Here is a 24,138-nt window from a genome sequence, read left to right as displayed (position 1 = left end):
CCATTGAGGTGGAGACCAATCCCTTCAGGTGGGTCTGGGGCTCAGTGGCCTCATACTGTCTCAACAGGTCTCGCAAACATGCACCACGTCCATGTCACAGAGACGTGGTTGTGAACTCCAGATGAGGGCCAGGGAGAGGCAAGGCTCGCAAGGCAACTCCAGCACCAGACCCCAGGGCCACACCCTGCACAGAACCTCACCTTCGGAGCCCTGGGCGGGGGGGCAGGCAGAGTGTACCCCCATGCCAAGATGGGAAATACAGCTCCCCAATCCTGACCGCCTGGCAGCTGGGGCGCTGGGGGCAGGCCTGCAGAGCAGCATGGCACTGAGACCAGCAGAGGGTCAGCCCTGCAGCCTGACCGTGGGCTTTGTCCTCCCAGGGGCTCGCTCCTTTGCTGGCACTCTGCCACAGCTGCTCCCTGACGCCTTGCTTACGCAATGTTTTGCTCCCTTTTACTGACTGTCCACGAGGGGCTCTGCTCACCCGACACGCAGTGGCGCTCGTGGGCTGGGGCATGTCGCGCTGCCCACTGCTTCAAGCACACACACCCTCTCTCCCAGGACTGCCTCCGCCCCAGGACACAACAGAGCCCCCAATTCTGTTTTCAAAAAAGGAAACAAGCAGAGGTTGTGCCGGGTGGGTAAATTCGGATGTCGTTGCAGGGGGAGACCTGGGCCAGACGCAGAGGAGAGGGGAGACGGTGAGCCTCACAAACGGATGCTGTCGACCTCTCTGACAAAGCTTTTCACTAAAAAGTCACTCAGAAGCGGATACTTATGGCGCTACTAATAATTATACACAATCACTCTGTGTATTTTATTGAGATCTCTATGTTTTGCAAATGTAAACAGGCATCCAGTAAACACATCCAGAATAAAAAGGTGTACGGACACAGCACGTGGCCATGGCCGGGAGGCAGTGTGGTCTTCCAGCAGAAGGCAGGCTTTGCCCAGCACAGGAACGAGGAGCACGGAGCCTGTCCCAGGCCAGGAGGGTACGGCCCTCCATGACTCCCACAGAGACGCAGGAGTGTGGGGGGCAGGCAGGACAGAGAACACGCGGGAACCCTGACATGGGCATGTCTGCTTCCCAGGGCGGCTCTCAGGAAGGGTGCTGGGCAGAATGGTGTGTCCAGGCCTGCTGTGCGGATGGGCTTTACAGACGGCTCAAAACTCAGACACACACGGGCTCCACCCCATCTGGCCACACACCTTTCTGTGTGATCTCCACTATTTAGGATTCGCGGGCCATGCAGAGAAACACTGGATCTGTGCACAGCCAACATGATATCAGAGACAACTCACCACCTCCCCGGGGCTGCTTTCCGCTTGCCAAAGGGGACAAAATGAAAGTCTTTGTCTTAAGACAAAAACTCTGTACATGCAAATAAAAAAAACTTAAAAATAACGGAAGACTATGTACAAGGCTAGCTCTTCGTAGAAGCTGCAGGTTCTGGAGACTGAAGGAATTCATATGGGTCATGGGTCACCTCTGGCTGCTCCCCAACACTGAGGCGAGAAGGACTTCCTGCAAGTGTGGGAAAGACGGGGCGTTCACACGACACGTTTGCACACACGCTGTGCTTCAGACCCGGCTGGAAACGTGTCCTTGTGACTGCGGTCAGCCACAGAGCCTCGTTCTCCCAGGGTCCGGGCCACCCCCTCACCTCCCTGAGCTGTGACTCAAACGTCTATAGCTGATAAGTGCCCCCTAACCACCCAATGTCCGGAGTGTTCTGCAGTCCGTGCTTGATCGAAAAATTATAACAGCAGCATGGGGAGCTCACTGAGCAAATTCAAGAAGCCAGGGAGCAACATCTGGTTCCCTTCCTGGGACTGCCAAGATCTTGTTGAGGTCCACGCACCTACCCACCCTGTCACTCATTACAGACAGAAGGCCCCAGGCCAAGGAAGGTCACCTGCTCTCCCCAAATCAGGGTCCTGGAAGAACAAAGCACTTCTCAACACCCTGTTTTAGGACTAAAAACGCCAATAGCAGGAAGAAACAAACATCCCCAGAGTTGAATTCAACACACCTATCAGCATCTGGGGCCTCGTTCTGCCCCATCCAAGAGCCTTGGGATGTGGCCACCTGGGGCTCCTCCTGACACGGGGATGGCCAGCATCGTATGGCCAAGACCCACAATGCCTAACGCTGAGTAAATTTCACTTAAACACTTAACTCCCATGCAGCCGCCTGACGAGGGAGAGGTTATTTTGGAACCCAGGGGGTTGGGGGCATCCTGGAGAGGGAGCAGGGCCTGCAGAGTCCTGGGGGCTGAACACGCAGCCCACACTAGCTCCAATGTGCCAGGATCGCCAGCCCTCCTGCCCTTTTCCCAGATGCCGCCCAGCACCAGCACAGTAAGACAGATGCTGGGCACCGGGGCCATCTTACCCAGGTGGTGCTGGTCCCTGTCGGAAGGGGAGGTGTTGGAGAGGGAGCTGAGGTTGGAGGATGGCCGGGAGCCTCCGCGCTCCGCCTGTGCCTCGTGCAGATCCTGCAGGAGCTTCGCTGTCTCGTCCAAGTTCAGGTGGCTGTCGTCAGCATCCAGCTCCTTCTTCACCTTCCCTGTGCAAACAGGGCGAGTGGGCGTCAGGCATCCAGCTGCCTGGGCCAGCACTGCATGCCGGCACGATCTCTCCCTCACTTCTATGCATGCTCAGGATGAGAGGCGACACGCGCAAAGCTGGGGGAGCCCAAGTAAGCCTGGAGGGCAGGGCAAGACCGCCTGAGTGGGCAAGAATCCAGGTGCCATGTCAAATCTGAGCCATTTCACACACAGAGTTGTTGCCCCCCTACCCCCCCAGTGTAAACAAGTAGGAAGCGGGACGGTGTGTGCTACGGAGGCTTGCAGACACCAGGACAGGGCACAGGCCAGAGCCAGGGGGTGCCCCGGACAGTGGGCGGGCTGAGAGCTGGTGAAGATGGGCTGCCTGGAAAGCTCCCAGGTCTGGGCCGAGAAGGACCTGTGTGTGCATGGGAGGACAGAACCCTGCCAGGGAGTTCACACACGTCTGCCATAACCCGTGGCCCAAGTCTGCAGAAGGGTGTGGCCCAATGGTGGGACGTCCCCCCTAAACTAAATGTGGCTTGGAGCCACCCTAAGAACATCTCAAAGCAAAACATGGACAGGGTCCGATGGCTACAAGTCACTGATGGCCTGTCAGACAAGACCCAGCACACCTCCAAGGCATGCGACCCAACACAGCACCCGAGGACCGATGAACCTCTACCGGGCAGGCGGAGGGTAGGGAAACGGCCCCACCAAACATGGGAGGAAGGGCATGAACAAGACTGGAGTCACATCAGCGACCGTGCACTCCCTAGGGAACCATCAAACCTGGCAGTAGGCGTGGGGAACCCCAAATAACTGGGAAAATAACCAGTGGCAAGACATGAGACCTGAGCTGCAGAGGGTTACTGCACTGAATACAAACAATCTAAAAACGCTCCAACCAAAGGCAGAGCTGCTGGGCTGGGTGACAAAGCAAGCCCTGGCCTCACGCTCTCTGCAGGTCTGAGAAAGCCACTTCTGACGTAGGCAGCGTTTGTCAACTTTGACAATGGTGACCCCCAGGGTTGGGTTGTTCTTGAGGGGCTGCTCCAGTGCTTCAGAATGTTAGCAGTATATCTGGCCTCCACCCCTCAATGCCACAAAGCACTATACCCCAAGTGTGACAGCCAAAGACATCTCCAGACACTGCCACAGACAATGGCGGGGGAGAGTTGGGGGGGAGATTACTCTCAGGTGAGAAACCCTGCAGTTAAGCTCAGGTGTGTCCAAAGTAAAGGCAAGGAGAAGGAGCACCACGAGAACCCCTGGTCATCAGGGTGGCCAAGGAGACTGAAAGCCCGAGTGCCGTGCAGAGCACAGAACACGTCTTGCGTGGTGGAGGCCACGTGGATGCACGTGCACACACAAATGCACTAACAGCAGGCCGAGGCAGGCAGCCCATTCCTGAACCACCACGCTGAGGGACCTTGGTTATCCTTCACATGCAGCCTGACACTAGAAAGGAAATGGGGCAACGCCGCCTTGGGGCCATCTGGGAGGGGGTCCCAAGAACGGCCGCCAGACTCCTGGAAGCAAGGACTGCCCTCAATGCACCAGCCCCGGGCCCCTGGGAACCGCCCAGCAGACTAATGCAGCACCAGGAACAAGAGCACAGGGTCCACTTCTTCCAGCGGAGCCTGACGATGTGAGCATGCCCAGCACAACCTACCCAGAGAGCCGAGCATGGAGATGTCCAGAGAGGCATCAGAGTAGGACTTCATTGACATGAAGTCCAGGACGGAGCTTCCGTCGCCCAGCGAGTCCCCAGCCTGCAGGAGATAGGTAGAGACCAATCAGAAAGAGATGTCACTGAGTGGGCAGTTAACACCAGCTACTGAACTCACGGAGTGACTGGAGCATCAGGACCCTGCACCCACAGGTGGGACAGGCCTGTTCTGCCACGTCCATCCCGGGGAGCAGGCAAGACCACACTATGTCCAGTCCACACTGCAACCCACGAGCATGGGGAGTGAGCTCAGGAGTGGGTGCCACTGCTGGCTCTCGGGGATGAACAGGTGCTGAGGGAATGCGGGACAGGTCCCTGCAACAGGCAGACACACAGGATCTGAAAGGCTCACGGCTACTTCTCTGGGATCACACTTAACAGCGTGGCAGACTCCAAGCCAGCATGTTCTCTCTCCTTTTGTGGCTGCCCCAAGCCCTCCTGACCCTCTCCTGTATCAATTTCCTGCTCTGCGTCATTACAGAAACAATGCTGTGCTGTCTGAGACATACTCCCCACCACACACAAACCTTCTATGCCTGTTTGTTGCTCAAAGATACTAGGATGTAACAGCTAGAGTATGGCTATTTTTAAAATCAACATAAAGAGATCATCTCTGGTATTTTAAGGGAGATATACTACCTAAGACCCCAAGGCCCCCAAATTCTGCCAAGTCACACTCTCACCTTGGTGCTGGATCCTAAGTCACTGATGGAAAGTTACTGTCCAGTAACAGTGCACTCCCTGACACACACCCTGGAAGGGCAGTTTCTTCACCAGATAGTTAAAAAACAAGAAGTTCAGCAGATGCAGACAATCAGTGGGCCTGGCTTGCGCAGAGGCATCTCACATGCCCCCACTCCATCCTCTGCCCTCCCTGGAGCTTGAAGACTCACACAGGGTCCCCAGCAGACTGGACAGCAGGGACAGGCATCCACCTCCACCCAGTGACTCACAGGGACCTGGAAAAGGGGGAGCTGAAGCTCTTGCTACTGAGCAAGGGGGCACCAAGCCTGTGAGCCCTCTCCTGTCAGACTGCCTTCTCTGGGTGTGAGATCTCTCCCACTGGGCTGTCCCATGAGACTGTCTGGGCCTGGGTGTGAGCCCGCTCCCACTGGGCTGTCTCATCTGGTGTGAACCCCCTTCTATTGGGCTGTCTAGTCTGGGTGACCTGAGAATTAGCTTCTTTCACCTGACTTTCATAAGAGCCACTTGTGTATGCTCTGTTAAATAACTTCTGTCAAGAGGAAGTGTTACAGTGATGACTTTGGGTTCCCAACAATACCAGGCTGAACTCACGTGTAGAGTACGGTGGTAGCCAGACACCAGGGGTGAGTGCTGACATAGTCCTACAACCACTCCACCATTAGCATCCCGCTCTGCAACCACAGACTGAGGCTTGGCGCTGTTTGTTATCCTGCCCAGGGCCCAGCACAAGGCCCTCGTTCCTTACGTGGCTGGGACAATCATCCCACAGCTGTGGCTTTCAAGGTTATTATAGGTTTACCTGATGACCCTAAAACATGAGGCAACTTGGAACTTGTAAAAACAATTTGAAAAAAGCTGGTTTGCTGCTAACTTATTTCCCTAGAAACCACACAGAGCCACAGTCCCCCTACATACCCCAAGAAGCATCCCAGAGGCTAGAGTGCCCGGTGGCTGCCCTGCAGTGTCCTGGAAACTACTCTGGTGCCCACCTTCCCATCAGCCGGTTTTGCATACTTGTTAAGTATGGAGATCTATACTCCAAGGTAGCGTCAAAAAACACACTATCGTTACACTTTGTGCCTCTGAGTGTGTTAAAAATTTAAGTCTAAAGAAAAACATGAATGCTGTATTTGCAAAGATGTCTGGGAGCCCCAAGTCGTGATGGCAGCACACCGCCACAGATGTCATGAAGGGTGCAAGCACCAATGGAAGGAAGTGAGAGGAGGCAGAGGCAGGCACCTCCTCATATGCCAACTCCAGGCAACACACCGCCTGCCAACAGGAAAGACACACAACAGCTGGATGCCACCGCAGGCTTAAGGAGGAGGGTGGGGAACTGGGGTGTGTTGCTCCCGGCACAAGGGACAGCCTAGGTGACAGGAGGCTCCTTCTGAAAGCTCCCTGGGCTGCCCCCGGGCTGTCTGCGTGGAGGCACTGGTGGTAGGACAGAGGGAGCTGAGTGCTGGGCTCCCAGCTCAAGACAGCCTACAGCACAGACCCCACGTACGACTTGTGCTCCTTGCCATGGCACACCTGCATAACCCAGAGACCCTGAGCAAAGCCCTGCCTGCATCTCAAATCTGGCCACACCAAGGAACACACCCCCTCCTCAGGGGAGACACCCATGCCACCCTCTCCATTCTGTCACTCAATGAGCCCCACCTGATGGGCACCTGACACGCCTCCTCTGAGCGGGCCCTCCATCCACTGAGGCCAGGTAACACCTGTGACCCAGGCCCCCACAGCCTGCCCAGAGGCCTGGTGCCTCTGCTCCAACACAGGGGCTGTGTTCAAAGCTTGTTGTCAACATGCACGCTCCAAGTTACCCCAAGGGACAGGAAAAACGGGGAAACCGAGGCCAGACCATGATGAAGTTTCCTCAAATGCGGTCTGCTTTGGGTGCTGGGGATGCCCTGAGATCTGTCAAGCTGGCTTCACTGACAAGTGTGCAGTACACACGCACCTGGCTGACAGCACACAGTACCTGCCAGGAGGGCCGGAAGAACCCACCGCACCAGAAACTAAGCTTGCTCCTTGCTCTACAGGCCCCAGCAGGCCCAGCCCTCCCAACACCTGTGAAGACAGAGCCTCCAGCATGGCCACTGCTCTGCTGCTGCTGCATGTGGGCTGGACGAGAAGCGCTGTGGTTTTCCATCCCTTTCCCGAGTCATTAAAAATCAGGGCGGAGGAGACTACCACTTAATCAGCTTCTCAATAAAACAACACACCCCCCTCATCTCAGCCATCCCATTTCAGAGGCTGAACACAATCATTCCCCACAGGAACACTAATAATTCGGTTTTTACTTACTAGTCTGTATAACTCACCTTCACTTCGTCTGGTGGCTTCACTGGAACATTTCTCCTCTGCAAATCAAAACAGGTGAGAAGCCGATTTTTCCACAACAGTTTTATATGGAACAATTCATTCACGTCACGTACACACGTCTAAATTAAAAACAGCTTATTCGCTATTGCTGGGGCTGTCCTAATGATGTTCACACCATATTGTGAATCGAATTTGGGCCTTGCCTGCTTCCACGGTGCTGGCAGAGATGGAGCGAGATGGCCAACTTGACCCACGGAGGACCCGATTTGCATAGCCCCAGCCAAGATCCCCAGTGGGCTGAGTGCCCTGGGAATATCCTGGACGGGATGGAGATGGAGAAGTGAGAGAGCACCCAACCTGTTCCTGCAGCGCTAGACGCTTAAAACACAAAGTCCGACGTTGTACCCTGTGTCTCAGGGGCAATACGGGAAAAATACCAGGCCTGGCGGTTTACCCTGTTAGATGAAGAGGCACCAAAGCCCTCAGGTGGCCTGGATTATGGGGCCAGGTACCCTTCTCCTCAGGCTGCACAATGCCTATAAGAGGCTTACACTTCACCCCTACTGTGTGACCACGGCCTGAGCAGGGCCCAAAGTCACCTGGGGCCACTACCACGTGACCACATTCTGTAAGGGATCCACAGCCACATGTGACCACGTGTGGCAATCACAAGCCTAAACCTAACCGTCCTACAATCTGGCAGGAGCGTCACCTTGAAAATACCCTAGCTATGTGCATCTACCTAAAAACAATAATCAGCTTCCAAATGTCTGCATCTGAGCTCTTCTGTTTGTGATAACGTTTTGGAAATTCACCCGCACTGCAATTTTTATAAACTTAAGTAGAAAAATACATATCGCCACTATTTTAACGTCCTGCTCTAAGCACCACACAGCATAAAGACACAGCTTCAGACTCTGTGCCCAGGTGCAGCCCCAGAGTAAACTTTCAGACCACAGTACAGAAAACAGCACCTGCAGCACTGTGGCCACACCAAGCTGAAAAGTGAGAGTTCACTGGCTAGGCGGGGCAAAGTCTGGAGGGGAGGACACAGCTCCTCACAGGAGCTCCACAAATCTGGGAGGGACAAACCCAGCTGACACTAACCTGTGCACACACAGATGGGACACTGTGGGGCCAGGCACACATGGTGAGACACATCTGAACTCCACCCAGCCAGAGCAAAGTCCTCACTGAAACTTGACCACCAGAGGAGGCCCCAGAAGGGCCATTCCTTAGTATCCGGGCCAAACTCGCCCAACATAAAGGCCACCTAGACTCGCCCTAACAAAGTCTAAAAACAAACCCCAAGAAATCAGGTGACTCACAAAGACTCTGCCAAAATGAACATCAATGTTCCTTAAAGGAACACAGTAAAATCCAGACCAGCCTTGCCCAGCAGTAACCTAACATCAGCATATACCAAATTTTAATTTTCTAATAGCCAACAAAAATTAATGTTAATGCGCAAGTAACAGTAACATATTTTACTTAATCTAACGTACTGAAAACATTTTTTATTTCAACATATAATCCAAATAAACCAATGAAATATTTTTACATTTCATTTTTTGTACTAGTCTCTAAAATTCTGGTTTGCAGCTCACATTTTCATCATATCTAAATTCAGATAAGCCACAGTAAAATTTCCACCAGCCACTTGTGGTTGCTGGCTGCCGTATCAGCACAGTCTAGACAACAGAGAGACTCAACAATGTGACACCTAGAATCCAATAAAGCAAAAAAACCAGCAAATTGTGGCCTATAAGCAGAGAAAAATCTGCCAATAGGCAAATCCAGAAGTGACAGAGATGAAAGAATTAGAGACAGATAGATGACAGAAGGACTGTGAAAGCAGCCGTAATAAATACCAGAAATAGGTCCAAAGATTTATAGGAAAGCATGAAGGTAACGTGAAAGGGGGGCAGATGCAAGAAAGAATGAAACAGCTAGATGAACACAGCACCTGATGGAGACGAGGCATAAACCACGTCACTCAACTGAAGCCATGGCCACAGAAACCAAACGCAAACGAGGGGGAAAAAGACTAAAAGGGAGCAGAGCATTGACAGCATGCAGGTAGAAAAATGATGAAAGTGGGGTGTGGGCAGAAATGGTATTTGAAGAAATACAGATGAAAATCTTCTAAATTTGAGGAAAACTATAAACTGATAGGTCCAAGAGGCTCAACAAATATTATGCGGAATAAACATGAAGAACACAAGGAGCCGCTGGAAATCAGTCACAGGGTTCAAATTTAAAAGCATCTAGAGGGGGCGCCTGGGTGGCACAGCGGTTAAGCGTCTGCCTTCGGCTCAGGGCGTGATCCCGGCGTTATGGGATCGAGCCCCACATCAGGCTCCTACGCTATGGGCCTGCTTCTTCCTCTCCCACTCCCCCTGCTTGTGTTCCCTCTCTCGCTGGCTGTCTCTATCTCTGTCAAATAAATAAATAAATAAATAAAATCTTAAAAAAAAAATAAAAGCATCTAGAGCAGCGTTCAGTAAAGAGCAGCTACTCGAGGCTTTGTGGGCACGTAAGGTCTGTAGCACACTCCTCTTTCCTTTTCTTACAGCCCTTAAGAAAGGGAAAAGAACATTCGTAGCTTAGGGGCCTGAGTTCGCCAATCCTGAATGTTACCAGGAGACATGTGACAAGTGGAAAATACAGATGAAAAGGACAACAGACACTTCGGAAACAATGTAGTCAGGCATCTTTTAAAGTAGACAGGAAAACAACCACCTGTAATTCCAGACCCTGGAAAAATGAATTTCAACAATAAAAGTAAAATAGGAATGTTTTTCAGACCAAAAAAAAAAAGAGCTGAGCAAATTCACTGACAGCAAGTCTATACCAGAAGAAGTATCAAAGGAGGTTCTTGAGGACGAAGGAAAATGACAGCAAATGAAATTCGGGTATACAAAAAATTATAAAAAGTGCCAAGAAATGGTGACTATGGTCAATAGGGACAACTTTTTTTGTTTTTAAGTTCCTCTGAAAGAAAACTAGCTACTTACAGTAAAAACATGAAAATAAAAAATGAACTAGGGAAGAACAGCTGGCAAGAACCATGTCAGTCCGGATGGGCTCTTCCTACAGCAGCGGCACCAACGGCAGAGGCCAAGGGCACGTGTGTGCCCAGCAAGGGCGGCAGCACGGTGCACCCACCTGCCTCAGCTGGAAGAGCATTCGTGAGTGGTCCCCACCAGTGATCTGGTCCAGGAGGTCGTCCACCATTTTCTTGCTGTAGCTCCCAGCATCCTTCACGAACTCCTGCAGGCTGGAAGGGTGGTGGGAGAACATGATCAAGCAGGCACTGCATCCTCTAGTCTTCCAGATTCTTTCACCAGCACCGGTGGTCCTGATCCCAGGAGCCCACCCTGTCAGCCCACCTCCTCAGATGTTCCCCTACAAGAGAGGGTCTTACTGAGAGTGGCAAACCTCCTAGACATAGTTCTGAGGAGGGGGTCAGGAGTCTTCATCAGCTCTCCAAAGTGGTCCGTGGCCCAGAAAGGTTAAAAACATCTCAAAACAAAATTATTTTAAAAAAAGGGAAGTGAATAACAGTCTGTGTTCAGTTGACCCTCAAACAACACAGGATTAGGGGCGCTGAACCCCGCAGCTGAAAATCTACATATTAGCTTCTGATTCCCCCAAAACTTAACTACTAATAGTCTACTGTTGACTGGAGGCCCCTATGACAACACAAAACACTGAGTAATACAGATCTCGTACATTGTACGTATTACGCATCATATCCTCACGATAAAGCAAGCTAAAGAAAAACACGTTACCGGGAAAATGATTAGAGAGAAAATGTGCTTACAGCGCTGTACTACTTTTAACGAAAAGAAAAAAGCTGCATAAAGTGGACTCGCACAATTGAAAGCCACGCTGCTCAAAGGTCAACCAGATATCTTACACTAACTTCTGTACGAGAAGCATAATTTTATCTTTTTTTTTTTTTGGATTTAAACACGTAAGTAGATTGAGGAGAGATGCTCTGCGATGGGGAGGGAGGAACAGGTACGGGAGCAAGTCTCTCCACACACACCCTAGAGTGTCATGTTGATTTCTGGATCATGTGAATGCTCAAAAATAAAAAATAAATAAAACCAAAATATTTAAAAAGGAGGCAGAGAACAAAAGCCGAAGTCCTAGCATCAAAGCCTGGGCAAAGGCTCAGAAGGGCTTCCCAGATGTCAGACCTTCCACAGAGTGAGGAGGGCTGCCAGTGCGGAAGTGAAACCACAACGCACAAGTCCCACCAGGTGCATGTCAGGAGAAACCACCAAACTGAGGTGTGAAGGGAGAGCCGGAACACTCCCAGCGTGGTCTGGAAGTGCCTCGGAACAGAGCATGTGGGGGGGTGATGTGGGGATGCCAGCAAGGAGCACTGTCTGCCCGCCTCCGTGTGCTGCCCTCGCCACTGGGGTTTCGGACGTGCGGCACCCAGAGCGTGTACGTGTTTCAGGAGCAGGTGCTGGACAAGGCCACCGCTGTCTGGAACACCATGCCACCTGAGCTGAAGGTGGCTGCTGTCCCCGAAGGGCTGTGACAGGGCAGAGCGGTAAAGGAGCGTGTCTCCACTGGTGACACTGCCCTCGCCCACAACAAACCTCCCCCTTGGTTTTCCACTCCTACTTCTTTGGTCTCACAAAAACCTGGTTAGGTACTCACTGCAATAATGATAACTGATTTCTTAGTCTTCATTTTTAAAATATACCCCGAATTCTGTTTAGAATTAAACAAAGGTCTAATACGGAAAAAATCCATTTCTCAGAGGTTAGCAAAATTTTACTTTCCTCCTGGAAAAATACTAAAATTCTATAAGAGTGACCCACTTCTACTTGGCACACAAAGCAAAAAAATACACACAAGAGCAGTTCTAAAAACCACAGCATGATTTTAAAAGCACATCTTAACCACTGCTAGGGACTCGACTGTGTCCCGTAATCCTTACGTTGAAGCTCTGACCCCAGGGCCTCAGAACGTGGACGGCTTTTGGAGACAGAGCCTTAAGAGGTGATTAAGTTAGAAAGAAGTCTTTAAGGGAGGCCCTGACCCGTTCTGATTGGTGTTTTTAAGGAAGCACTATCAGAAGTCTCACATACAAGGACGCCCACGTGAGGACACAGGGAGACTATGGTCTGCACGCCAAGCAGAGGCCTCAGGAGAAACAGTGCTGCCTGTGCCTGGATCTCAGACTAACAGCCTCCACGACCACCAGACGATACATGCCTATCACTTAAGCCACCGGCCTGCGCTGCTGTTTCGGTGGCCCGGGCAGACCAGTACAGCCGTGAAGCCACATCTCAATAAAATCGCGGAACAAGCTCGACATGCGCACCACAGGTCACGCGCACACAAGTCCTTTTCTGACCTACACCCCGGATCATCACCTGCTACAGGACCAGCGCAGTTACCGCGACGAGACCGACTTGCAGCACACCAGTGGTTTACGGAAGGTGACTTGGAGACGTCTGCTCTGTAGGCCCGCCGCCACTGGCCATCTCCTCCACACGCGCACAGACAGGCCGCCCACCACGCACTAGGGAAACGGCTCCCACCGCAGAGCCAGCAAGAAACCGTCCGCGTTTCTGCGCGTGGCTACACCAACCCTGCTTACCTCAGCGCGCACTGCACACCCGTCTCATCTCCGTAGGCGGAGTAGAGCAGCTCCGTCTCGTCCGATTTCAAGTCGCCAAACACCGAATTGTTGTGCATTGAAAGTGCAGTGGTGGCACTGGAGAGAAACGTCACTAAGAGCACAAGAGGGAGAGCACAAGGACATCAGACGCACATGCCAGTGCCACCCGGGACGAGACGCGCTCCAGCATCCTGCAGGCTGTGCCCCCCACCAACCCCCAGTGTCACGCGCTTGCTTGTGTGCCGCTGCCACTCAGCACCCCGAAGCAGTACCAGCTTTCTGGGCCTCCCTAGCAGAACTGCCTCGGTACCCTCGTATCACCTTGTGTGCGCTCTGCAGGGGTGTGAGCACCAGGCTCCCGTCCCACCCCAGGCAGCGCTGCAGACTGAGCCTGCGAGCAGAGACAGGCTCCTGCTGAGGGGAAGTGGAGGGACTCAGAGGGTCCCTGCCCCGAAGGAGGCATTGCTGGCACCTCCACGTGAGGTCAGGGCTCGAGAGGAATGGTGGAGGGGGCACTCCAGGCCTTTCCCCGCTCGATGCCAGCAGTTCCACAGTGTGGCCAGAGAAAGTCCCCAGACACTGCCAGAGGTCCCCGGGGAACAAAACTGCTGCTCGCCCCGACATACCCAAAACCAGCAAGCCGGCCAAACACGTCTCTCAGACACAAGCACAGGCACAGCCAACACGCCAGTCCCCTCTCTCCCTCCCCCACTGTGCTCACCCCTGCCCACCATCATTCCCTAGACACCTTCGTGCACCCCACCCAGGGTCAGCATGGAGCTCAGACACACCTGCTGGTAAGAACAGACAGCAAGAGCTTGCCCACTAATGTTTATTGCCCTCACTTCAAATGACCCGAGGTTCACTGCTGGTTCAGAGCCAGCATGTGGATACCGTACTGAAAACAGGTGAGCCCGGAAGATCTTGGGGGAAGACTCAGGGTCCACATCTCTGCTGTGACCCCCTGCCCCTACCTACCCACCTCACTCACCTTTGCCCCTTCTCTCGTCTTTGAAGCCCAGCGTGGTGAAGCCAGGGAGCAGCTTGCTGGAGAGCGAGCTCAGGTCCACGGGGTGGGTCTCCTCCTCTGCAAGGGGACCAGGCTGTGAGCAGGCAGCTCGGGGAGCTCCCAGCCCCCACAGGGCCTCATGTGGGCACGTGGGGGAGGGCACGGGGGCTCTCTACAAAGACCAGCTAAAATCAAATTTACAGAAGCCACTACAATTCTCAAACCTTCCCTTTCTCCTCCTAAACTAGGAGTTATCAGCTCGTCTGTTCTCTTACAAAGATGTTACCACTCATTTCAGACACGGAAGTCAGCCAGGGTCCACACTCGGAGAACACTAAGCAAACCTGCCTATCTAGGGCCACATGAAGAATACTGCCAGGTGCCCCAGGCGGTGGGAGCGGCCCCACACCCATGCAGGCGAGAACAATGAAGAATATTTCACTTTCCTTCGTGTGTGAGTGAATGTATTACAAGTGCAAGTGAGCTTTGCTTTTCTACAAAGGACAAGCCTTCAGGGCACTTTTCAAAGAGATAGATGAGTATATAAATGCTTCTGAGAACCCCCAGAAAGGACTGCACAGGTGAACAAATCAGCGTCTGTGTCTCTCTCAAGATCTTCCTTAATAGGATTACCAAACAGGGCATTTCTTCTGAAGCGCATGTCTGGGCCTCTTTTGAGCTTTGCAAGTGGGAGTCTTGAGCACTCCGCTTTCTCAAGGGGAGCCCTCACTGAGTATCAGTAAATCCTCTGTGATGGTACCAGAAGTCAAGCCACAAGCATTCCTAGAACCACAGCTCTACGGGAGTGCAGCTCTAGACCTGCTGCCTGTGCTAGGGACCAACGGGGCAGAAGAGGTCTGAGCAGGACCTCTGCCCCCATGGGACAACTGCCCTCTGTCCATCTGTCACACCCGCGTCGTGTCAAAGGGGAATATACAGGAGCATGAAACCAGACGGGGACTCTTCACGCTTTACCACTGGGGCCATGCTCTGCAGGGGAAATGCTGATCTCAAACAGGTCATCAAGTTTTAAAATCCTTGGTAGTGCAAAGACTAACAGAGCAGTGTGTGGGCCTCGGAGAAGCCCAGCCCTGCAAGGGGCCACGCACCGTCGGCGTCTGGCTCAGCCGTGTTGACCACGCTGTAGAGCAGGCTGCCGTCCCCGTTCTTCTTCAGGTAACCCATCTGCAAGAAAGCACACCTGAGTGTCCACCCCCCAACTGGCATCCTACGGCTGGGGTTTCTACTGAAACGCCAACAAAATAAAGGCCTTCAAGTATGACCTAACTGGGATGAATCCCAGAAGGCCACGAGGTTCTTGCCTTTCCCACAGAAAAGGCTACAGAGGCCCCTCTCATACCTTCCCGAATTTAATATCAGACCCGTGTGCTCTGGAAGAACTCAAGCTCCTTGTGACCCTTCTAAAGGAGCTTCTGAAACAGGAGGCTTTACCCAGAGACAACCATCTTACAGGACATCAGAACCTGAACCAGACGAGCCAGAACAAGACCCTGGTCGCCAAGTGCCATGTCAGCAGACGGCCTAAAGGCTCCACCGCCAAACCACTAGGGACTTACTTCCACTTAAAGACTAACCACTGAGCAAAACTACTCCTCCTCTGAAGGCCGCCGGGAAGGTTCAGAAGAGGGGCACCCGCATGTCAGTGTGGGGAACAGGAGGAGGGTGGCCTTCGGGCCTGTATGCTGGAGCCTGAGTGCAGGGTGGGGAGGGGAGGCAGGGACAGGCGATCCATTGCCACTGACCAAGTAACTGCAGTCAGGATTCTCGCTGTGGAATTCTAACCGAAAGGGAGAAGAGTGAGATGGACACAGTGCCGGGAGCAACGGGGGTTTGGGTGTGGACACATGCTTCTGACGCGTTCACACAGGTCAGCACTGGGTCTTTCCGAGCTCCACCCACAGAGGGCCCCACCAAGTGCCCAGGGCTCCCTGGAGACCCCAGGGCTAGAGCACTACAGGCATGCAGACCAGCGGGTCCAGCAGCACAACCGGAGCTACACAGGGAACTTCAAACTTTCCACCAGTAAGGTTTAAAGCAAGTACAAAGACATTGACCTCAATGTAGCTTACGTAACCCAACATACCTAAAACGTTATCATTCAAAATTCTTGACATACCACTGAGCGTGCATCTTAAAGCCTTCAAGCGGAAAAAACGATATGAAGCTCTAATGTTTTTTTATACAGAGTACATGCTGACATAAGACGATATACCAGGTCAAGTAAAAGGTACCAGAATTAATTTCACCTGTCCTTGTTACCCTGACTACCAGGACTAAAACTGTATGCAGGACCCTCACTATTTCTACTGGACATGCTGGTCTATTCTTACAGCAGCAATGGTGCTCAAATGAGGGTGGGGCCTCTTCCTGAGGACCAGCAGCTGCTGGGGCAGCTCCCACAGGCCACACCTGGGTCTCATGGAACCCCTGGGGCATTGCAGAGGTGTATGGAGACGTGAGCACACCCGGAGAAGGTTCCAGCTACAGCACAGAAGCCTGGCAGGCCCAGCCTCCACCAATGCTGATCGATATCCCCATCAAAGGGCAAGCCTTTCCACAGGTGTCCACACCACACACTGCTTCTGCAAGGGTCCTGCCTTCGAGGTGCCCCTGGAGGCCCCTCCCACCCGGGAGAGGAAGCGCTGACAGGAGCCAACACGACCCTGCGGTGACCTATGTATCGACTGGGCACATCCCTGCCCAGCCCTGCTGACGCTACCTTGCCCCCTGGGAGGAGCCGGTTGATCCTGTCCCGAGCCTCGTCGGCTGCGTGCTCCACCAAGGCCAGCACGTGCTCCTCCGCTGTGCTGTCGGTCAGGCTGCAAGCATTTCCTTCTGGCTCAAACATGCAGCTACAAAGCAGGCACAGCGCACAAGTCACCGGAAGGCCAGGGCACACGCTGCTCCCACCTCCCCCGGGGCCAGTCCCGAACACTCCGGGTCACCAGGGGCTGGTAGCACAAAGCGCACCTTAACTCTTCCCTTTGAGCTGTCACCACAGCAGCACAAGACACGTCCACTGAGAGTAAGGGTAGCCCAAACAGACACGAACTATTTCTCACGTGTCAGTCAGTCAAAGAGCCGCCTGATGGGAACCTTACAGCCTGACAGGAGCTTATAAACCTACAGTGTCGCTCAAGGCACCGTTAGTAGAAGGGGCAGAGCTCCGTGGAGGGCTGAAACACCCGCAGCAAGTGTGAGCTAGAAACACAAGGCCATGAGGCCCCAGGGGCATCCCAAGCCTCCAGCAGGTGGCCACAAGCCCCAGGTGAAGGAGTTCTTTAAACAGTCAAGAATCGCTGGGTATAGCACCCAAGGGAAATGGCCTCTCCTTGTGGAAGGTTCCAGAAGCAAATAGGTAGACCACTTCTAAGGAGCAATGAGAGCAAACCCTGCCTGGGGACTCTGAGCCTACAGGAAGGCCCTCCCTCTGGTCCGGGGTGTATGGCTGCAGGAGGTGGGGGCTCAGGGGGTATGATGAGAGAGAAGCCCCCACTCCCATGTGTGCTGCCTACCCAACGCAGCACAGTTATGTCCCCTGAGTCAGGGACAGCCAAGCCAGGCCACCAGCATGCATCCTGCATGGGAGGGAACCTCTAGTAAAGGGCCAACAACTATTCACAAACGACACGCCTGTGGGAACAGCTGTAGCCAGATGGGCTCCGGTACACACGCAGGACAGAGCCCGTGTGTGGCAGCAGGGGCTGACCCACCTTGGGCACCTTATGTCCATCAGTGTGACAGTGACTCTCCTGCAGGACAAGTCCTAGCTGGGCCAGGTTGTCTGCTGGCTGCCTGGGAACAGGCAGAGGCTAGAGCTCAGAGCCAGGCCCCTGGGTACCAGGCTGCACAAGCAGCCCTGCTGCGAGCTACTCTAATGCCGGCGGCAGCAGCACAGGCTCGCTCCCTCCCCCGCGCCCCCCACACCAGGCAAATGCACTTCCCTTTACCTGATGACTTCTCTACTCGGCCTTTTGGATTTCTTGGCAGTTTCTACTTGTACAGGTACCACCTCAGGGACAGGCTCCTCGACAGCTGTATCTTCATTGCCCAGAAGAGCTGCCTGCTGAGAAAAATCCATGTCCTGCATAAACGACATGCTGCGCTTCAAAGCTAACAGCCGCTCCTAGAATCAAAAAGGACAGAGCAGCAGGGCTTTACCTCCGCCTCACAGCCAGGATGCCATGACGATGGGTGGGATGGGGATGGCCACAGCCTCACCTGTCCTAACAGCTGACCTCCACGGCGCTACCGTGGGAGGTGCTTGTGGGAGTCAGCACCAAAGGTGCAGCCGGCCGAGGGGGCAGGGCAGGCCAGAGGGCACAGGGGCCGCACCTCACCTACAGGCTGATCAGGCACAAGGCACTGGTCCTAGACACATGACGCATGCAACCTAGCTCATGGGACAGATTGGGGAAGCCACTCTGGATGGCCAAGATGAACCGTCTGGATTCAGTGGGCAGCCACATATAACAAATCACAGGCTGGCTGCCATCCAGTGAGACAAGATGCCCAGGCTCAGCTCAAAAGATCCAGAACTTTCCACCAACTCTACAGGAGATGTTACAGCTGGATCATGAGCAGGAGCAGAGACAGTGCCTGGAGGAGAGGGTGGCCTGGGACGTCTACCCTAGAGCAGAGGGGTCCACACCGTGGCCAGTGACGGATGGATGGAAGCATGTCATTCACTGGGGGTGAGGTTCTGTTTAGGCATAAAAACAGAGGAGAACTCTCGTTTCTGTGGCTCCTTGCGGCCAAAGGGCTTCTTACTTTGCTCATCATCTTAAAGCCTGCGTGAAGGATCTTCTTGGCTAACTTGTAGTACACAGTGTCCGGTCTGTTGTAGGTCATGGCATTATCACACATCAGCTTAAAATCTGCCTGGAAAGGGAAAAAAAAAGTATCCAACCAATTTGAAACGTCACGACGTCTGCATAAACTGGATTCCTGTGAAGAGGCTAAGAGTGAGTGGGAAACAAAAACAACTAGATTAGGCTCTTTAGTTTAACAAATAGTTTTTACATCTTCAGAAAAATGTTCCTAATTGTTCACTGGTCTTTCCCTGCACACACTGAGAAGCCTGCAAGCCCTGAACTTCCTCCTGAGACACTTGCAGGTCACAAGAGCATGGCAGCTCCCTCTCTTCCGTCTCCAGCTCTCCTGCTTTGGGAGGATCTTGGATATAAGTGGGAACAAGTATGGACAGCCAGGTTCTTTTCATTAAAGCCAAGGAATGAGCTGAGACCCGGGCACATTCGTGTCCTCTATCTCTGACAGTTTTCCACAGAATTCAGAATTCTGTCTATAGGTAATTAAGTATCAAAACAAACACGTTCGCTAAAACAAGGAGACTCTTTCTGAACACCTTATATTAAAAGTGAACTATGGGAAACTTCAATATTTTGTCACCCTAACCAAATTACATATGGCACACGCCTGTCACAGGTGAGTCAGCCATCAGGATGCACAAGGACCGCTAAAGCCAGCCAGGCAACACAGTGCAAGCTATCCCGTCCCTTTCCGAGCCCTAGCACTGGCCCCACGCCAAGGTCCCCAGGGCTGGGCCTGAGGCCATGAAGCCCCAGTCCTTCGCCAGCCCCAAGGTACCAGTCTTGAGGGCGTAGGGGAAGGGGGACGCTGCTCACATCCAGGTTGGTCACTGGGCAACAGAGCAAACCAGGGCCTGAGTTAGAAAGGTGGAGGACTTGCGGGCTGCCACTAGCCATCTGCCCCTGGGTCAACGCCCAACCCTCCGGAGGAAAGCTCTGCCCCACACAATACCCTTTCTCATGGCACTGCTTCCGCAGCTTGGCAAACCCTCTGTCACGTCACCAGCAAATTGAAGCAAAAAAGCCAAGCCTTCCAAATTTAACAGAAAATAAGAAAGAAACCTGATACCCTTTCCTAAATGACATGATCGCCAAAGCTGTCAAGCACTCACTTTGATCCCCCCTGGGTTTCAATGCCAAGATGCAATTTCTACCTCAAAGCAACACACAGACTGAACAGCTATGTACTCAGGTGTTGTAAAAATTTATTATTCAAAAAAAAAATTAAATTCCCAGTTACTATAAAATAAAACTAAACATTAGGGAAACTGCATTTCTAGAAACACCCATTCTGGAGCCAGACCGAATCGACACACTCCTGCTTGACCCAGTGTTTTCCTACGGCTTGCAACATATGGTCGGGCTTCCAGACAAAAACATAGAGGACATTTCAGCCAACCCACTCCCCCGATGCTGTGTCTGGGCGACCTCAGCCCAAACACTCAAATGCCCATGGAAACTTGCAACTGGAAACAAGCTAAGGTGGACAGAGTATTCACTGGACACAAACACAGAGCCTCACAGCAGTGATTTCAGGAACAGAAACCAGTTTACCTTAAACTCTGTGACTGACTTGTATTCATTGGCTACAATCTTGTCTTTCATTGTGCCAAAATCCATGGGATGTTTTATTATCATTGAGTATCCAGGAGCAATTGCATCCGTGACAGGAAAAGCAAAAAATCCATGAGGATCTTTTCTGAAAACAAAAACACCTTTATTTAAACCGGGAAAACAATAAATCTAGATTTCCAAATGATACGAAATCCCTTACAATAAAAATGTAAATCAACTCACCAAATTTTAAGTTAATATCTTAAAAATTAAAAAAACACAAAACCCTATGCTCTTTAGAATTGTGGTAGGCATTTTTAATGACTAAAAATCCCAAAACTGCCATCCTGGCTTCGGCCATGACACGCGCATCACGGAGGCCCTGACCCGCCTGCACCGACTCAGCAGATGGAGCTCTCCCTGTGCTGCTCCCGCATGTGCCTGCCCACCCCCCACCCCCCCACCAGACTGGGCGAGCATCTGCTTCGAGGTGCTGGAGGTGGGGGAAGAACACCTCACAAGGGAAGACACCCCGAACGCTTCCAAGCTCAAGCTCCCGAGAAACTGCTTACCTCTGGAGCTGGCGGAGAAAGTGCTCTAACAGTTGCTGAATAGGCGTGCTCTCATTCTCAGCTGACGATTCAAAAAATAAAAATATAAAGATGAGTAGAGAGATTTTGGTATCAGTCACCAGAGAGCTGCAACTACACAGTATGTACTTAGTTGTTTCCTGTTTCACGGTGTCTTAGGTCCCAGCAAGAACTGAGTACAGGATAAACCAGGCCCAGTCCTGGCCTCCAAGAAGCACAGCTGGGTGGGAAAGGACTTCCATCACAGCACCAGTCCCCAAAACCCCTCAGAGCGCCCACACCCTTGGCACACAGGGAACTACCGCTCATCAGTCTGGGACCATCCTGGGCACTACCGGGCCCGGTACATTCCAGACGTGGTACAAAGAAGAGGACAGAGGCTTTGGACACAGGTGGAGCTTCACCCATTATCCTCGTGAGGCTCTTAAACCCCTGGTCATGCCCTGTTCCTCATCTGTGAAATGGGCACAAACACACACCACGCTGGGGTCTTTGGGGGCTCTGTTAACTGCACCTCGGGGCCCGCAGCATGGAAACGTGGATTCTGGTGAATGCAAACAGATGCCAACATAGGTTTTGCTCTCTCAGCTGTGACTACACATGTGATCTTTTCTCGTGCCACCCACTGAGAGCACACCCAGCACCCAGCCCTGGGTTTCTGAATGTCCACCAGGGCTCCCTGGGGAGATGGCTGGTTCCAGGGTTGAAGCACAACAGGAGTGCAGACCTCAAGTGGGTCCTCAATAGAGACTGTGACCAGGGCAGGTGCGAACATCAGCTCTTCGGACACACGGGAGGGAAGCACTGCACATGGGACCTCAAGCAAGCAGTCCTTCAGACTAAGCTCACGGGGACCAGCAACTGTTCAAACTCCCCAGACACGTTCATCTAGTGAAATGCTGTTTCATGCCGGACCTTCTCTGCGCCCCATCTTGCCTAGCAGCCCCAAGTCCACCATGGCAATGTCCTGCACAGGGGACGGGGACTGCCAGGAAACAGCACCCCCCACGATGATTACAATACAATACAATACCCCCTCCTCTCTCCCAAATCATAAACAGTCAAACCCAAATTTCAAGAAAAGAAATGCCTGAAACAAAACTTGTCTCCCATTAGTACCTCCTGTCTATGTGAAACCCTGAGGAAAGTGACTGCACACAGGTCAGAGGCTCTCTAGCATTTCAGAACCTTTCCTTTGGTGAAGCAGGCATAGTCCCTGTTGTTTCTGACAGCCTCAGTAACCGACTCAAGCACTAGTTACCTCCTATCCATGATAAGCTCACGGGTTTAAAAAAAGCGGAACACAGGAACAGTAGTTGACCAAGCCCTGCTCTAGAAGTCCAAAGTGACAGTAAGACCTCAGACCCAGCTACGTTTCATGCTGAGAAAACAACATTCCCTTCCCGTGCTCCTCCCGAGAGGCTGAAGGGCACACCAGTGCCAACCACTATGTCACAGAGATAAGCTGGAAAGCTCCAGGAAAGCCTCTAAAAATGCTACCCTCACCTGGCTGCGTCCGGCATGCTCGCACAGGCCTATCAGGGGGTGGCTCCACCTCCACCTTCTTCCCAGGATCAAAGTCATCGGTCTCTCCCTCCGTGTCGCCATGTTCCTTTTCCCGTTTCCGCTTCTTCTCTTCCTGTGAGGCAGAGTCAGGGCAGCGAGAGCAACGCAAGCAGTTTTAAACACATCTCCTGTAACTGAGGGGAAACACGAAGCTAAGAGAAAAAACCCCCTCCAGAGGCGTCTCTCAGTTCAGACTCCCACCTTAAATGACCACCCCCAGGGCTCAGGCCAGAAACGATGCAGGAAGAGCCAGAAACAAAGCAAAGGACCTTCCTGATCTGTGTTTTGTTACAAATAGAATAACCCTTTCCTGAGGCCCTGCAGCACTTGCAGCCTGCCCTCCAGGGGACTTGGGGCCACCACATGCCAACTGCAGCCCTGTTTCACCTTTCTTTTCCTTCTTTCTTCGTCATCGAGGTGCTTCTCCTTCTCCGATTTCTTCTTCTTCTTCTTCTTTTTTTCTTTGTGCCGCTCGCGCTCGTGGTCTGACCTGTCATCATAGTAACTGGAGTCGTGTCCAGACCCCGAGAGCTCAGTCACTTCACTTCCTCCAACCTTGAGGACCAGCTTCAGGGGTTTCTCCAACGGCTTGTCTGTGTAATCTGTAGACAGACAGCGGGCTTCACTGTGTGCTTGGGGTGTGTAGAGGCACACGCTACTACCCAGGTGGGTGGCAGGGCTGGCCCAATGTGCATGTGTGACCGGAAGAACGCCCAGGCCCCAGGAGGTGGTGGGATTGGCCATGCTAAGGCAGCAGGCAGGGAGATGGCAGAACCAGCAAGGAAAGACCGGCTGGGTGTTCTCCCCCCTTCATGCTGCATTATGCTCAGGGAAGCGTAGAGGAAAGCAGTTTGCCTCACTCTGTCAGGGGAAGGAACAAAGTGGGAAGGGGACCCAGGAGCCTGATGCCCCATCCCTAAGCTCCTGGCTGGTGCTCACCCCCTCTGGTCCTGCAGCAGCAACAGGTGTCCGCTCACATGGGAGCAAGCTGCTGCAGGAACCCACAGGCAGGCGGCGGGAGGACAGTTACCAATTCTCTCCAAGACCAGACAAGCCAACAGAGATGCTCGGCCCCTTCCTTACGGATACAGGAGGATAACCAGATGCCTGGGAGCCCTGGACCCCCGTCTGGGACCCCAGGCAGTGATCCCAGAACCCTGGTGCCTGAGACGCTCAGCCGCGAGCCCGGGGCCCTCCCCCGGGACCCCGCCCGCCGCGAACTCCCGCCCGCCGGCCGGCCCGGCGTCACAAAGCGCGCCCGCCGCCTCACCCTCGTAGGACGAGCGCCACTCGGTCTTGTGCTTCTTGTGCTTCTTGCCCATGGCGGCGCGGGGCCGGGGCGCGGGGCCGAGGGCAGCAGCGAGCCCGGCCGGAGCGTGGCCGCCGCCCCCGCGGCCCTGGCTCGCCGCCCGCCTCGCCCCGCGGAGTGCTGGGCCGCGCCGGGAAGCCAGGCGCGCCGCGGCCGGAAGTCGGCGCCCCGCCGCCGGCGCCCAGCGCTTCCGGGTCAAGGGGCGGCACGCCGCGCGCGGCACTTTCAAGCGCGGGCGGGCGGGCGAAGTGGCCTGGGTGGTGGCGGCGGTGGCGGCGGCGGCGGCGCGGGGC

The 24,138-nt window shown here is 53.4% G+C and overlaps 1 protein-coding gene across 3 annotated transcripts; it reads right to left on the bottom strand.

Annotated features, from left to right (window-relative positions):
* Positions 1–803: 803 nt before the first annotated feature.
* Positions 804–23,944, bottom strand: BRD9 (bromodomain containing 9). 3 transcript variants are annotated; one of them, XM_040630582.1, is made up of 16 exons: positions 23,807–23,944; positions 22,924–23,138; positions 22,477–22,609; positions 20,953–21,013; positions 20,381–20,525; positions 18,768–18,878; positions 17,948–18,123; positions 16,717–16,849; positions 15,086–15,161; positions 13,959–14,054; positions 12,947–13,079; positions 10,486–10,597; positions 7,317–7,355; positions 4,228–4,327; positions 2,399–2,572; positions 804–1,528 (listed from the first exon to the last, which is right to left on the bottom strand). In XM_040630582.1, exons 1-16 carry the CDS (start codon positions 23,856–23,858, stop codon positions 1,428–1,430), a joined length of 1,857 nt encoding a protein of 618 aa, XP_040486516.1. In that variant the 5' UTR covers positions 23,859–23,944; the 3' UTR covers positions 804–1,427. The 3 variants fall into 3 exon arrangements, with proteins under 3 accessions (XP_040486516.1, XP_040486517.1, XP_040486518.1); XM_040630583.1 differs by having other exon boundaries at positions 17,948–18,063; XM_040630584.1 differs by having other exon boundaries at positions 17,948–18,060.
* Positions 23,945–24,138: the final 194 nt, after the last annotated feature.

Source organism: Ursus maritimus, unplaced genomic scaffold (genome assembly GCF_017311325.1).
Source record: "Ursus maritimus isolate PB19 unplaced genomic scaffold, ASM1731132v1 scaffold_15, whole genome shotgun sequence".
Lineage (NCBI taxonomy): Eukaryota > Metazoa > Chordata > Mammalia > Carnivora > Ursidae > Ursus > Ursus maritimus.
This window is presented reverse-complemented; position numbering and strand designations above follow the sequence as displayed.

Bases quoted from the DNA above. Each gene is read 5' to 3' on its own strand.
- BRD9 (XM_040630582.1), bottom strand. From the start codon at position 23,858: ATGGGCAAGAAGCACAAGAAGCACAAGACCGAGTGGCGCTCGTCCTAC. The intron at 16,850-17,947 runs GTAAAGGGAAGT...CCTGCTTTGTAG, and splicing joins CCGAGTAGAGAAGTCATCAG to CTGCATGTTTGAGCCAGAAG. The intron at 15,162-16,716 runs GTAGCGTCAGCA...GCTTTCTTGCAG, and splicing joins GGCTCCTCCCAGGGGGCAAG to ATGGGTTACCTGAAGAAGAA.